Genomic DNA, 15,655 nt, shown 5'->3' on the forward strand with positions numbered 1-15,655 from the left:
CACTCATGAGAACTTACAAGTTGAGGACAGTAAAACGCACGGCTGGTCCCAGCCTTGTATGTGGGCATGCGGCCACCGTGGGCGCGGGGGGGGGGGGCGGATGCGTCCAGCACCTCCCTTCTCTGTTCAGACATCCCTGCCAGGAGCAGCACTGCCTTGCACCCCCCGTGTAACACACTCCACCGTCTAGTCCTGTTCTAACCTACTGCTGCCTCTGAGCAACGGTGCCCCTGGGGGAACTGAGACCCAGAGGCCCCAGGGCCCAAGGGACGCGCCCGAGACACAGGGCTGCCCCGGGGGCAGAGCCCGCTGCCTGGTTACGGCTGGGCAGTGCCCCGCGGCCCTGGGGGGAGGGGAGGGGACCGGAGCTGGTCGGAGTGCCCCGGGTGCCCTGTGGGGGGGGGGAGGCGCTCGTGTCAGCCCACCTGTGCTGCAGCTCTTGTACTTCCTGCTCTGCCCGTGCAGGACCAGGGCGAAGACCACCAGCAGCACGATGAGCAGGCTGGACAGCGCCATCACCAGGAGGAACCACCACTCCTCGTAGAACGGGGTGTCCACTTGAGCTGGGGGCGGACACAAGCACAGGGCGGCGTGAGGGAGACCCCACCCCCAGGGCTGGCCGCTGCCCGCGAACCGGGTGGGGTTAGGAGGCGACGCACCCAACCCCCCCTCGAGCTGCAGGGAAGACGAAACCCCCGTCTGGCGTGGGTGACGGCGCCCCCGGGCAGGGACTCGGCAGCAACGCCGTCCTGCCTTCCCAGTGGGAGTGGCTCAGGCTGCCCGGTCCCCACACTGTCCCCGAGCCCTGGACGTCTCCATCCTCGGCCCGAGCTCGCTCTGACCCGGTCGTCCAAAGGTCCCCTGTGGGGCCCATTCATTCCTCCTGGTTTCCTCTGCTCACAGCGTTGTCTGGGCCAGAGTGGTCGGACGTCCCCTTTCTCCAAGAGATGGCCCCTCCCCATTCCCCGCCCTCCCCACCGCACGGCCACCCCTGGGGCCCTCAGCAGGTCTTGCCAGGCCAGCGGCCACTGCAGCCGCTTCCCAACCTGAATCCCGTCTTCACATCCCCCCCAGAGAGCTCCTTCTCAGGCGGAACCAGGCGGCCCCCCTAAAAGTGTAGGGGCTTCAGTCTAAGCTCAGAGGCCCCTGATCTGGCCGCGCTCATGCCCGGGCTGCACGGTGTCCACACCTCCCTGGACACGGCTGGGTGCAGGCGCGCACTGGGGGCCGTCTGGCTACCCGCTGGCCTGCTCCGTCCACGGGGCCCCTCCAGGCTGGGCTGTGGGCTATTTCACGCCTCCAGCAACGCCGAGGGCAACAACTGGCCCCGGGCTCCGGTGTTTTTCAAGAAGCACAGACAAGGTTTGGTTTACAAGCTGCTTTGAAGGAAGACACTCATCTCAGGTTTACTCTGTTCACTAAAAACTGGAAAACGGAAACTGTTGCTTGGAAGCTGCCAGATGGCCTTGGGGGGGCCCAGTCAGTGTCCCCCCCATGCCCCCCGTGGGGAGCTGGTCCTGGGGTCTCGCACAGGAAGCCTGTTACGGGCTGAGGCCCAAGGCCGGCCGCCCGCCCGCAGCAAGCACATCTGCCCCACTGGACCGACGCCCAGTGTGGGCCCGCCAGGAACCGGAGGGAGCAGGGGTTGTTCAGGACAGCGTGACCCACAGGCTGCATGGGACACGGCCGTGTGCGTCCACGAGTGGTGGGCACTTTTCAGGACGTCATCTCCGAAGGGGCCCTGTGGTCCGATGCCACCCTGAGCGAACCCCTCTGTCCCCAGTGGGCACTCGGGCCTCGCTGGTGCGTGGGGGACGCCAGGGCCACCCCGAGAGAACCCCTCTGTCCCCAGTGGGCACTCGGGCCTCGCTGGTGCGTGGGGGACGCCAGGGCCACCCCGAGAGAACCCCTCTGTCCCCAGTGGGCACTCGGGCCTCGCTGGTGCGTGGGGGATGCCAGGGCCACCCTGAATGAACCCCTCTGTCCCCAGTGGGCACTCGGGCCTCGCTGGTGTGTGGGGGACGCCAGGGCCACCCTGAATGAACCCCTCTGTCCCCAGCGGGCACTCGGGCCTCGCTGGTGTGTGAGGGACGCCAGGGCCACCCCGAGCGAACCCCTCTGTCCCCAGTGGGCACTCGGGCCTCGCTGGTGCGTGGGGGATGCCAGGGCCACACCGCCGCCTGGGGACCACTCGCTCTCCGGCGGGCCCTCTGCTGCTGGGGCCGGCACGACACACCGTCCCAGGCCTCCCTCCCCTCCCCTCCCCCCTTCCCCTCCCCCCCTCCCCTCCCCGGAGCGGGGTCCTACCTGACACGGCTGTGGACGGGCTGCTGGGCTCCCCAAAGCCCATCTGGTTCACGGCCACCACCCGGAACTCGTAGGTCACCCCTTGCCGGAGTTGGTCCAGGCCGACGGTGTAGGACGTGGCGCGCCGCGGGATGTCCTTGGCGAACATGTCCCACAGGCCTTCGTCTGCAAGAGCGAGAGCGAGGGGCGCGTCAGGGCGGTGGATGCAGCGAGGGAGAGGTCAGGGCTGCCTGTCCCCCAGGGCGGGTTCCTGCCCGTGGCTCTGCCCCTGCCGGCCAGCTCCAGGGCCCCCTCGCCCGGGGCCTGGCACGTGTCGGAGGCTGGGGGTGCAGTGCTCGGGGCGGGACACTGGGCTCAGGGAGCCCTTTCCCTGGTGAGGAGACCGCTAAGGCTGCAGGTGGGTGGTGGCCATTCCCCGACGGTCTCCAGGGTCCCAGACCCGCCCCTCTGCTCTCTGCCTGAACCGTGTTTGCCTAGGGTTTCTGGCTTGGCTTGCTGCTGTGGCTGCCCGCGGTGTGCGTGTGGCCACTGACCCTCCGGGCCACCTCCCTGATCCCCCGCCCGGCCGCTGCTGGTCCCCGTGCCCTCCAGCCACGGCTCTGAGTTCTTCCCCGTGCCCGCGGCCTCCCACCCACAGTCCAACTGGAAACGACGGTCGGCACGTCAACCCAGCAGCTCCTTCCGCCAACCGGCTGCGGCTTTGCGGGGATGCCGTTCAGCCTCGGGCAGGAGCCGCGGGGCGCCCAGGGCGGCTACGTGGTCCCACAGAGCGTCACGTTCTCGCCGGCGGTGGCGAAGGCGCCCGGTGCGGCTGGCATTGTGGGGGTCTGTATGCCCTCCGCAACAGCCCTGCGGGGGCCCCTCACCCCGCGGACGCTGCCTCCGCCGCCCAAACCAAACTCGCCGAGGGCCGCCCTCCAGCGTGAGCACTCTTTGGAGTGGCCGCAGTGTCCAACCTGCCCCAGGCCAGCTACTGCCGCCCAGTGCAAATGAAACATCTCCGCTGGACTTCAAAGAGGAGCCCACACAGCCCTGTTCACACCCCGCTATCCACAGGACCCCACAGGTGCCGGCGACCGAGGTGTTTGCGGACGGGTGCAGGGTGAACCCAGGGGGGTCCACCCAGATGATGGGCTATTGTCCTTCAGCCTTAAAGACACAGGGAATCCCTGACACCTGCTACAATGGGGATGCGCCTGAGGCCACCGTGCCCAGTGACACAAGCCAGACTCAGAGGACAGATGCTGTCAGATTTCACGTCCTATTTGGTCCCCAGAGGAGCCAAATTCACAGAGACAGGAAGTAGGGGGCAGGTGCCAGGGGCTGGGGTGGGGGCGTTTACTGAGGACAGAGCCCCAGTTCAGGACGGTGAACACATTCCGGAGACGATGGTGGTGATGGCGGCACAACAGTGTGAATGTCACCTGTACCGGACACTTAATGATTCAGCGACCCCTGCCATCAGAACCCTCGATGACCGCGCCACACGGTGGCTGAAGGACAGAGGGCGGACCTGGACGGCCTGGGTGCGAAGCCCGACCCCAGCACGCGCTCGCTGTGTGGCCTCGGGCAGAGCGCCGAGCCTCTCTGGGCCTCAGCCGTGGAATGGTGGCGACAAGGGCCTCCACATCCTCGGCTCGCTGCGAGGGTTCAACAAGTTCCTGTTTGCCAAGCGCTGGGACCAGGCCTCCCCCGCGGCCCTGCATCCGAGGAGGGCGACTGGTCAAGAGCGGCAGAAAGAATGCCCAGAACGCACTGTCCTGCCTCGTCCGTCCGGGCCCAGGCACGGGCACGGGGGTCTTTTCCAAGGTCTGGGGGCGGCGGCGAAGCAGGTCGGAACGCGACACCGCGTCCGGGCGCTCCCGGGAGCCCAGGCTTATCGGGAACCTGCCTCAGCACACACCGCGGCGCAGACCCGCTCGAGTGGATTAGCCCAACGGCAAACAGAGAGGAAATTGCCAGCGTCTAAGCCCGTGTTTGCACAGGGCTTAGAGTCAGCACCAATTAAGTCCTGACCGTCGCAGGGTCACGAGGGCAGGGGCGCGGGCGAGCTTTCAAAGGTACGACGGGTCCCCGTCCGGGCACAGAGGTGGCCCCGCGGCTATTTCTAAACGTCCACGCCCACCTTCCTTCCTCGCCGAGACACCCGTGACCACTGATAGGGTCAAGGATGCAGGCTGTAGCATCTGCCCCCCCCCCAGTACTGAGGGTTATGCACGGAAGGGTTGCATGTGACTCACAGTCTGAGTTTTGCGCGAGAGCTATCAGGGAAGGACAGGCCCGCGTGGACAGTGTCCCCCCACCCCACCCCCACCCGCAGTCACCGGCATCCCACAGACACGAAGGGCATTCTGTCCACTCGGCCCCCTGCTCCACCCCCCAGGGGGTCAGATGGGACGTCGCTCTCCACGAGCTGTGGGCAGGGCATGAAGGACAGTTCTTAGGGTCACTCCACCCTTTCAGGCTCATGTCTGGAGGCCAAACGTGACCCCCTTTCCTCTCTCCCCCCCCCCCCAAGACACGGCTGCTTCTGACAACGGGCGTCCACCTGCCCTCCTCACTCTCACCTGCATCTCTCCACCACGGGGCCCTCCACGTTCTCAAGGGGTCAGTAAGCATCTGCTGACCTGACCTGTCCCCCACCCCCTCCCGCGCCCCCGCTGCGTGCTCAGAGCCTCCCCCCCTCCTCGAGCAGGCTGTCAGCAGATCGCCACCGTTGCCACCGTACTTGGCGCTCACTGAGACCCAGTCTCTGTTCTAGGGCGTTTGATGCGGGAAGCGTCATGCAGTGTTTTTCCTCTAAAAAGAGACAATTCCACGCTGCGGAGGAGACTCAAGAAAAAATAGACCCCGTTCCACGGGCTGTCGCCTGAAACCCCCCCCTGAACCGGAGGGGCGGGGCGCGTGGCAGGCGTCCTCGGACCCGGCTCCGCTGGTCTGCGCGCTGCTGGCGCGGGGTTCCCGGGGCGCCTGTCGCGTTCACGCCTCCGCAACGCTTCCCTGCCGCCGAAGGAGAAAAGCCTCTCCCTCTCCCCGAGGGACACACTTTCTTTTCAGCTCTCTTTTCACAGCTCTGGAGAGCGTGTGTGTTTTACATAAAAAAAAAAAAAAAAAAAAAAAAAAGGTTTAAAAGTAGGGAGACGGCGTTGGGCCCAGCAAGAGGTCGTGGGCCATCCGCTTCCGGTGGAAAATGTCGGGGGTGGGGGGGTTGGGAGCGGTCGGACCGAGAGAGTCCCTTCTGAAGTATCTGCAGAAAACGCTCACATTTTTATTCTGCTTAATTCTTTTTTCCCCCCAAAGTTAGCAGAGTCAGCGTTTTGGAACATTTATGATTCACGGGGCTCATCTCAAGATCGATGTTTTAAATCACGACCACGGGTGGGGAGGGACCCCGGCCGCTGGGAAGGGAGCCCACCCTGACTGCGCTGCGGGCCATCCTGGGCGGTGGTGAGCCGCTAACTGCGCGGATAAACCAGCGTTGGAGGGAACGTGCATCTCCACAGACTCGGGGGGTGGGGGGGGGGACACACAGGACGGACAACATCACGGGACTATTAGCTAGAACGGGATTTGCGTGACTGATGTTCCGAGCACGGGGAATGCCGGTGCCGGGTCTCCGTCCCAGTTGGCGCTGGGGCGGACCGCAGGCCCTGGTGTCTATAAAGGGCAGTTCCAGGATCCCGTCTGGCCAGCGCTCGGGCCCCAGGAGAGGCTCAGTCTCGCTCGGGAGACCGGGCCCGGCTTGCTTCCCCCACGGAGGGGCTCCCGGGTCAGCGGGTCAGCATCTCGAGAAAACCGGGACTGGCTGGACGAGAATAGTCTTCCGAAGCCACCGCCCTGGACGGCTGAGGCCCTGGTGACTGGTGAGAGCTGTGAACTTGCTGGGGGGAGTGATGGAGACCTTCAGGCTGGGCCCTCCCCTCGACGTCTGTGGGAGGGGGGTCCCTGGCAGGGCAGGGAGCCCAGATTGAGATAGCCCGCTGGGCCTGCCCCCCGTGCTTGGACGCCTGAGAGACCGCCGTCCTGGGCTGTCCGTACTGAAGCGCTGCCTGGCGAGACGGTGGGGACACCGCTGAGGGAGGCGCGTGGCAGGATGTCCCCAGGTCACCACCCTGCTGTCCGCCTCAGGAGGAGAGCCGGGTGGGAGTCCACACGCCAGTCTGGTCCCTGAGGAGTTGGCCTTCCTTCTCTCGTGTTTGTGTCTTCTCTGACTTTTGCGTTGATTGGAGTGACTCTAGCTGACACACAGGTTTCAGGTGCCTGATCCTGCAACACGTCTCTGTGCACTGCTCTGTGTGTCCACGGCCCCCCATGCCCTCCCCCCCAGTCGGCTTTTCTTTAAAGAATACAGACACCGCCTCTGCCTCCCTCATCGCTTCCTGCGTCTACTGAAAAGAGGGACACGGCCACGGCTGGAGATCCCTGAAGAGGGATGTCCCTCCCGCTCAGACCACATTCATCTCCAGTGAACAGACCAGCCGGCTCCCACCCCTCGGTGCCCCGCCCGCTCCCACCCCTCGGTGCCCCGCCCACCCTCACCCCCCCGTGCCCCGCCCTCACCCCCCCCCCCCCGGCGCCCTGCCCCCTCGGCGCCCCGCCCCCCACCCCTCGGTGCCCCGCCCTCACCCCCCGGCGCCCCGCCCCCCGGCGCCCCGCCCCCCCGCCCCCCGGCGCCCCGCCCCCCCCACCCCTCGGTGCCCCGCCCCCACACCCTCGGTGCCCCGCCCTTCCCCACCCCTCGGCGCCCCGCCCCCACACCCTCGGTGCCCCGCCCTCCCCCACCCCTCGGCGCCCCGCCCCCCCGCCCCCCGGCGCCCCGCCCCCCCACCCCTCGGTGCCCCGCCCCCACACCCTCGGTGCCCCGCCCTCCCCCACCCCTCGGCGCCCCGCCCCCACACCCTCGGTGCCCCGCCCTCCCCCACCCCTCGGCGCCCCGCCCCCCCACCCCTCGGCGCCCCGCCCCCCCACTCCAGCAGGAGGAGGAACACCTGTCCCCAGACGATCTCCCGCTACACCGGACACGCTGACACTCCGGTTTCTGGATGGAGACGTCGCTCCACTCAGGCATATCCGAGGGTTTGTTGCTCAATTTACCCCTGGAGCGCCCCGGGCGGAGCCGTGCGGCAGGGACTGGGGCGGGCGCCGTGCCCGTGCCGGCGTCTGATTTCACGGACAATTAAACGGGGTCTGCACACGCTGCTAGAAACTGTCATCCTCGGCCTGAAATGTCTGGTTCCGTGAACTCACACAACCGGCACGTGACCGTCGGCACCGTGGGCCCCGGGCAGGCGGAAGCCTGTCGGTTGTTTTATTTCTTCAACACGCCCTGTTTCCCTTCGGATAAAAACGGTCAGCCCGGCGTAGGGACGGAGCCGACGCGGACGGGCGGACAGACGCTGGCCACGTCTGGTGAGAAAACAGCGTTCATCTCATCCGTGATGAAGGCAGGGGCCACAGGCGATGGGGGTACGGCTGGTGGCCAGGCACCCCTCCCCAGGAAGGAACGGACGTGAGGCTCAGGCTGCCCCCACGTGTGGTCCTGAGGGGACGGGAGGTGGGCAGGGCCAGAGAGCCCGAGCTGCCCGCCCGCTGAGGCGGCCGCCTGGGGAACTTCTGTAGGTTTCAGATCTTTGGGGAAAGAACTAATTTTCCTTCGTTGTTCAGTTGAAACGTTGCATGTCCGGGACCCAGAGTGGAGGAGGTGAGAGGTGGGGGGAGGAGGCAGCGGCCGGCGGCCAGGAGGGTCCCAACAGGGGCCGGGGCTCTGCCCTCCGCCTCTCCCCTCTGGGCGACGGGCGCCCCTTGTCAGGAGGCAGTGCCGTGTCTGTCTGGCAGCACCGGGCGCGGCTGCACGCAGACCTCAGGAGGGGAAACACTCCCCGCCCCTCAGCGCCCTTCCAGCCCACGTGTAAATATGTGCGTTGGGCTTCGAGAGCTGCCCGGTGGAACACACGCCTGCGGAGACCTCCGTCCACACGCCCGGGGAGGACCCGTCCACACGCCTGCCACCTGCCGTCCGCCACCCTCGGGGGAGCGAGCCCAGTGCCCCGCCCGAGCAACGAGCCTTCGGCAGGGCTGCCCCGCGCAGTCCTGGGGTCCACACTCGCTGACCGCCCCTGCCCAGGGGTCAGGGAGCCTGGGCTCCAGCCCGATACTGATTCCTTTAGCTGCTGTCGACTTCTGTGATTCCGCATTAGGGCAGCAACGGGGAGCGTGCGGGACTAAAATGGGGCTGCGCTGCCATCGCCCCGGCTGCCCACCCTGCTGCCCCCCTCACTGCCCACTCCGCTGCCCACCCCACCTCACTGCCCACTCCGCTGCCCACCCCGCTGCCCATCTCACTGCCCACGCCGCTGCCCACCCCGCTGGGCCCCCACTCAGCACAAGCATCTGGGCCGTCACAGAGATCTGGGTGGGCGAGTGGGCGGCCGGGGGCCCTTGGGACCACCTAACGCAGTGTCTGGTCGTCCCGGACCCCCAGTGGTGAGGGGAGCCTAGCATGGCTGGGTAGCCCCCCATCCAAAACCACCCCTCCCGATGACACGCAGGACCACCAGCCTCGCCTCAGCCCCTCCTCCGCCGAGACAGCCCTGCCAGAGCTCTGGGTGCGGGAACAGGCCGCTGGGCCGCTGGCGTGTTGTGGACGGAGACCCCAAGCCCGGCGGCAAAACCGGCAAGGTGCTTACATACATACTGACAATCCATGGCGTGTCTCACCTGACTGAGCGTCCGCCGGCCCGGGTAGCCAGCCCGGGTCACAGCAGGGCGGGCCGGCCTTCTCACCCTGCGGTGGCCAGGTGGCACTGCCCACCGTTGGGGAGGGGACGCCGCTGGGAAGCCGATCAAGAGCGTTGAGGGCAGAACGGGACTGAGCGCCAACATTTAGTGCTATGGGAACCGCGACGTCCAGCGCAGCTGTCACCCTGGGGACCAAGGTCCACACGCGGGTGCCGCCCCGCTGAGCTCCGATCACTGGCGACCTCAGAGGCTTGACCTCCAGGCGGCGGTGTGGAGGGGGGGCCTCTGAAGCCCAGTGAGCTCCGTTCACACACCTTCCTGCCCCAGAGCTGCACTTCTTTCCAACCAGCACCCCGCCCCCCACGCTAGCGCCCCGCCCCCCACGCTAGCGCCCCGCCCCCACGTTAGCGCCCCGCCCCCACGTTAGCACCCCGCCCCCCCACGTTAGCGCCCCGCCCCCACGTTAGGAGAGTCGCTCGGTCCACACCCGGGAACCACTCCTCGCAGGCTCTCCGTCCGGGCGGGCCTGAGGACCAGAACCCAGTCATCTCTCAGAAAGGGCCAGGATGTGCCACCGATATCAGGAGTCTCAGCCTTGCCCACACCTGACCTCAGACTCCCAGGCAGGACCTTTCTGCTATGTCAGCCGCCCTCACGAGGTGCTCGGGCACAACCCGCCCACACACCTGTGTTCACAAGGGGACGAGACGCTAGATTCCGGCACGAAGTCAGTGAAAATAAGAGGCGTGCTTCCTCCCACCCGAGCTCACAGGTCTCCTGAATTCTGCCACGCACCACGCTGTCCTGGGGAGACACGGGAGCTCTCCCCGTCGGGTCAGTGCAGGCCCACGGCCCTCGGCTGAGCCGAGACCTCACGGGCCTTTTATTCACAGCTCCCATCACTCTAAAGTGCTCTCGCCTCAAATGTCATCAGCAGCTGGATGGCTGTTCTGGGGGCTGTCGGCCTTCAGGGGGACAAGGGGTTGGAACTGAGCGACTAGAGACCTCAGCCAAGCCCAGGCTGGCCACTGATCTGTGACCTCTGTACCCAGGGCCGGCCAAATTCCTTGCTCAACAGAACGTCTCAGGACCCCACAAGCTGGTGCACTGAGTGGGCGAGTTCTGGAGACAAAGAATTTTTCATATCGCCTTTTAAGTGGACATTTTGGTCTGATGTACCAGGCTTCCCCTTAGAAGTTTCTAGGCCTTGGCTGGTTGGCTCAGTGGTAGAGCACTGGTGCAGTGTGTGCAAGTCCTGGATTTGAGTCCTGGTCAGGGCACTCAGGAGGAGGGATCATCTGCTTCTCCACCCTTCCCCCTTCTCTCTCTCTCTCTCTTCTCCTCCCATAGGCATGACTCTGTTTGAGCAAGTTGGCCCTGGTGCTGAGGATGGGTCCATGGCCTCACCTCAGGTGCTATAATAGCTTGGTTGCTGAGCAATGGAGTACCTGCCCCATATGGGCAGAGCATCGCCCCCTAGTGGGCTTGTTGGGTAGATCCTGGTTGGGGTGCATACGGGAGTCTGTCTCTGCCTCCATGCCTCTCAATAATAATGATAATAATAATAATAAAAGAAGTTTCTAGATGGCACTTATAACTAGCAGTCTTTCAAAAGCCCTTTGGTGGGAGAAGCGACGTCTGTGCAGGTCTGTAACTTGGGACCTCCCCTCCTGGTCTAACAGCGTCTTTCTTTCAACGTTAGACCGGAATGGCCCTGAGCACTAAGGTCTGTCGGGCGGCAGGGGCTGGCGACGTATTTTCTGGACACGTCCCCACATGTCCCGCATTTTCTCGCTCGGAGAGTCACGGGTAGCTGCACAGCTGTCTGAAGTCTCTGCGGTGGTGAAGCCCTCGGGGCCGGGACAGCACGTCCAGCTTGCCCCACCAGAAATTCATTTCCCAGTAACTTCCATCCTCAGCTGCTGACGCGGAACAGGAGGAAGGGGGACCCCCTTGCGGTGGGTGGGGAGGGAAGAGGAGGGGTCTGGGACCTCATCTCCAGAAGCTCCGACCTGGGGCAGACCCCTCTGATACCGGGAAAGTTCATTAGGATCAGAAACGGTATCGACTCTTTCCACCTGGGGAGTGAACTCCTCTCAGAACCCGTGAAGCGTCCCCTGGACACCCTCTCGGGGTCTCACGGGCGGGCTGACCACGTCCAGTGTCCCCGAGTTCTCGTGTGCACGGCTCTGGGAACGACACGGTCACCTGGCAGACGTCACGTGCGTGAGACATCGCGGGGGGATGCCCGTGAGGTGAACCGCAGGGGGCGGGACGGTGAGGGGGGGGGCACCTCATCTCAACACATGTACCTTCTCCGCCCCGGCGCCGTCCGGGCGGTGCTGAGAGGCGGTGCCCACGGCTGACGCTCAGACCCCAGACGCCCAGCGGAGACGCCGCTCCTTAGCGGCCTCTGACGCGGGCGCCCACGGGCCCCGCCGCCCTTACCTGAGGGCCGGGCCTCGATGACGTAGCCCGTGGTGGGCGCTCGGCCGGCACTCCCCTCTGTCCACTGCAGCGTCAGTTCAGAGGCGGATTTGGTGACCGAGACATCTCTCGGGGCCCCCGGGGAACCTGTGGGGTAAAACAGAAAAGGGGAGATATTTGATCCCCCGGGGATTCTCAGCCCCCTGTGTGGGGCCTGCTGTCTGGGTGTCTGTGCTCCCCAGGAGGGGCTCCTCCTCACACAGTGACACTGGCCTCCTGGGCTGACCAGAGGTGACGCGGGCACAGTGCCCGGTGCTGGGCCAGCACACAGGGCAGGCCTTCCTTCGGTCGCCTGCGATGAACCAGGCGTTTAATCGGAGGCCGTGTCATTGCCATGGGAAACCATGTGGCTCACCTTCATGACACGGGAACCCTAAAACTCCCTTATGTACCTTATTTCAAAAATCAAATTCACTGATTCTCTCTCAATCTTTCCGGAAAACAACCATCAAGCCGTCAGGCACCTCACACCTCAGAGGCTGCTGGCGTGCACGGCACGAGCCACCTGTGGAGTGTGGCGCCCGCCTCTGCCAACACCCACCTGCCAACCGGCCCCGGGTTCAGGCCGGCTCCGCGCCGACAGAGCCCGCTCTGCTGAGAGGGCGGACGGCCGCCCCCAACGCGGTGACCTGTGTGAGGGGTCCACTCACCCTCGGCCGGCCCGGCCGTGACGTTGGCTCGCAGCTCCGGCCCGTAGGCGATGGTCCGTGCCTGGACGCGGAAGAAGTAGGTCACGCCCTTCGTGAGGTCCCGCACCTTCAGCCAGCGCTGCCCGTTGCCCGGGACGTCCACAGTCACCACCTTGCTCACCCCTGGAGCGGCAAGAGCACAGACAGGAACCCATGGGGAGGGGGACCCGACCAAGCGCCCGCTCTGTGCGCTGTCAGCTGAGGAAGGATGTCTCTCGCCATTCGGAGGCGCGTAAGTGGTGATAACAGCCCGTGCTCAGAGCAGATAAGTGTAATCAGAGCTCGCGTTTGATAAGCGGATGCTGATGGAGGGAAGAGCCAAACCCCACAACGGGCGGGGAGGTGGCCCCGGCCTCACTGTTCACAGTGGGCCGCGGGGCTGTGTCTGGTCAGTGGGCATGGCTGGGAGGCCGCTGGCCCGTCCGCAGTCAGGCCTCCCGAGGACATGCTGGAGGGTCCCTTCCCACCTGGCTCTGAACTGCGCTGAGCCCTGTGTCGCTGGCACAGGTGACCTGGAGGGGGGTGGTGGGAGAAGACGCAGGAAGACCCTCATTCCAGTTCAAAGGTGGGCTCCCCCCGGGGCGGGGGACTCCAGCCCAGTGGGGTTGGCCAACCTGCGGCCGAAGACCTCAGGCCACTCGTGATGGCCTTGGATGCGGACCTCGTGACAAGGATGAAGAAAAACGGTCATCGCGGACGTGGATGCCGCGGCTTGGAGAACGGCGACAACACAGAGGCGGGGCTTCACGCGTCAACGTGCCCGTGGAGCAGAGCGCTGCGTGTTCTGAGGCGAACGACTGGAGAGGGGAGGGTCCGTGCTGAGCGACACACACCAGCATCTCCAGAGGGAAGACGGGACTCTGTGGCTGGATCCGTTCGAGAGCGATGCGTTTCACCCGGGGTCACACACAGCCCCGGACGGGATGCGGGTTCCCAGCACTCGGGACGCACGACATCTCCCGTGTGTCTCCCGGGAGGATGCCAGGGCGGCGTGTCCCACGGCGTCCGGGTCACGGACTCGCTCAGGAGAGCTGTCCCCACTGTCCCGGGTCCGGAGGTCCACTCCACTGCCCCCCCCCCCCAGGACGGGGTGCCAACGGCATGGTGCCAGCCCCGCCTCTCCTAGCAGCCTGACCACAGGCGCTCGCTCACTGCGAAATGGACGGCTGATGACCTGTCGCCACCGGACCCAGAGGCCTCCGCACGCCCTTCTCCGGTTGTGCCTTTTAGGAAGCGTGGACTCAGCTCAGTTGTGCTAAGTGACTTCAGAGTGAGACCGACTGCTTTTCAGTGACTTCCACATCCGAGCGAGCTCTGCAGAGGAGCCAGGAAAACTGCCCACGGAGCCTGACCCTCAGCTCACGGCACCCCAGGCGGGCTGCCCGAGGGGCGACCATGTGCACAGCCGGGGGCCGTCGGCCACAGAGGGCCGGGTCCTGCGGTGTGGGGGGGGGTCACTCTGCACATCCCCTGCCCCTTGTTGTTTCCTGCCTTCCTTCCCCCCAGAGCGACATAAACCGTGCAGGGATTGTGTGGGTTCTGTGATTGTGTGAATTCCACGAGGAAGTAGGGGAGGCTGGCCTCTCCCAGCTCAATTATGTCAGAATCTTATTTATTTAGTCAATTTTTAAACCCTGCCCGGCACGACAAGGCCTCAGGGTGCCATCGTATAAAATAGAACAGTTAAAAACACTTTAAAAAACATTAAAGGAGTTCTGCCGTCAAGTGGGATTCCCAGGGCAGAGCCTGTGTTCCATGCAGTGTGGTCCTCCTCACCACAACGGGGGACACAGGCACCCCCACTGGGCTCCCACCCCTGGCCGGGGCGGCTGAGGGCCCAGCACAGCCTGGCTGGGAGAGACGGCTCGAGAGGAGGCTGCCAGGGTCGCTCCAGGCTGAGCCTCAGGCGATCACCGCGCACACGTGGACGCGCACACACCCCATGTCTCTAGAGACCTCAGAAGAGCCAGCGTCTCTACAGAGACAAAGGTACATTCTGGCCCCAACGAGAGCCGCCTGACGTTCCCGTGACACCTGCCATCGCCAGCGCGGGGAAGGACGGAGGACGTTTGGAGCCCCGGTGACAACGTCCTTGGTCCCGGATCCCACGGCGAGGGGCGAGGGGTGAGGGGCGAGGGGCGGGTTCCTCCCTGAGCCTCCCTCGAAGGCCAGCATGCTGACCGCGTGGGCTGCACACGGTGGCCGTGAGGCCAAAACAGAATCCCCCCGACGACGCCCATGTTGAGAAGTGAACCAGTCAGTGACGCCCTGGCGACACCCCGGCGACTTCCTGGAAGAGGAGGCACAGCCCCAGGAGAGGGAGAGCGCAGAGCAGGCGTCATGGGCACATCCAGCCCTCGCTGCACGGCCGACGCTGGTGACCGTGGCCATCAGCTCGCCAGGAGACAGGCCCAGAGGCACTGGGCGCGGAGCACCCAGGGGTTCTGCGGGCCCCCTGGCACACGGGGGCCAGTCCAGGGGATGAGCGCTGGTCTGAAGCAATGCGGAGAACTCGCACCCGTGACGGCTGAGGACTCCGTCGGCCCCTCAGAGCTGCGATTTTGGCCAGTCCTTTCCCGTTCGAGTGCTGCCTGTTGCTCAACCTTTAAAAGCTGCTTGGGACACGTTCTCCTGGATCCTGTGTGCGTGGGTGTCTGCGTGTGCACAGGGAAGAATGCCACAGGGAAGGCCTCCAGCTCCCTGCCCCTTCTCGGGGGTGAGTGAGTCAGGACAGCGCGTGTGCCCCCCCGTGGCCTCCGCTGGGCCCCCACCCGCGGTCCTGCCAGGCCGCCGGGTCCCCAGACAGGATGAGGCTGAGCGTGGCCACACCGCTGTGCGCCGGTGCCGGGCCCCGGTTTACAAGCCAGGTGCACGCCCGCCTGCCCACGCCGTTCTTCACCCGAGCCAGTCGATGGCCTCAGACGCCCCGTTCCTGTCACGGTTCCCCGGCCCTGGCTCTGGACGCGGCTCGGAATGGATGACACGGCAGTCCTGGGCCGTGGTTTATAGGGAGCACTCTTTCTTTCTTAGCACCTCATAAAATAATGACGACTCCTGCAGCCTGCGGCACCTCCTCCGACCGACACGGGCAGACCGGGTGCTTCAGTCCCTCCTTCAAACCGACGCCCCGTTTCACCTGGACGCCCTTCTTTCCAAAGGAAGCTGCGGGCGGCGTTGCACGCAGAGCGGCACAGTGGGACGTGCTGGTTATGCTGCCCCCCCCCCCCCCGAGTCAGGGCCTCAGGGCCCGGCCCGCAGCGGGTGAGACCAACGCCGGACGCTCGTGAGCAGGGCCGGACAGGGGACACGGGACACTCACGCAGCAGTGGAGGGGGGCAGGCTGCCCCACAGCGGGGACTCTGGGAGTTGTCACGTGAAGGACAGCAAGGCCACCCACTTCCCAGCTCCTGTCCCCCATGTCTGTCCACTCTGGG

The 15,655-nt window shown here is 65.5% G+C and overlaps 1 protein-coding gene across 1 annotated transcript in view; it reads right to left on the minus strand.

The window, feature by feature from the left end:
• SDK1 (sidekick cell adhesion molecule 1) overlaps positions 1-15,655 on the minus strand; it is a 787,316-nt gene that overhangs the window by 17,332 nt on the left and 754,329 nt on the right. The window contains exons 39-42 of the mRNA XM_066342466.1: positions 12,183-12,344; positions 11,494-11,619; positions 2,308-2,472; positions 426-563 (exon numbers count right to left, since the gene is read on the minus strand). Of these exons, the coding sequence (XP_066198563.1) occupies positions 426-563; positions 2,308-2,472; positions 11,494-11,619; positions 12,183-12,344 (591 nt within the window). The remainder of the gene's footprint in view (positions 1-425; positions 564-2,307; positions 2,473-11,493; positions 11,620-12,182; positions 12,345-15,655) is intronic.

Source organism: Saccopteryx leptura, chromosome 6 (assembly GCF_036850995.1).
Source record: "Saccopteryx leptura isolate mSacLep1 chromosome 6, mSacLep1_pri_phased_curated, whole genome shotgun sequence".
Taxonomy (NCBI): domain Eukaryota; kingdom Metazoa; phylum Chordata; class Mammalia; order Chiroptera; family Emballonuridae; genus Saccopteryx; species Saccopteryx leptura.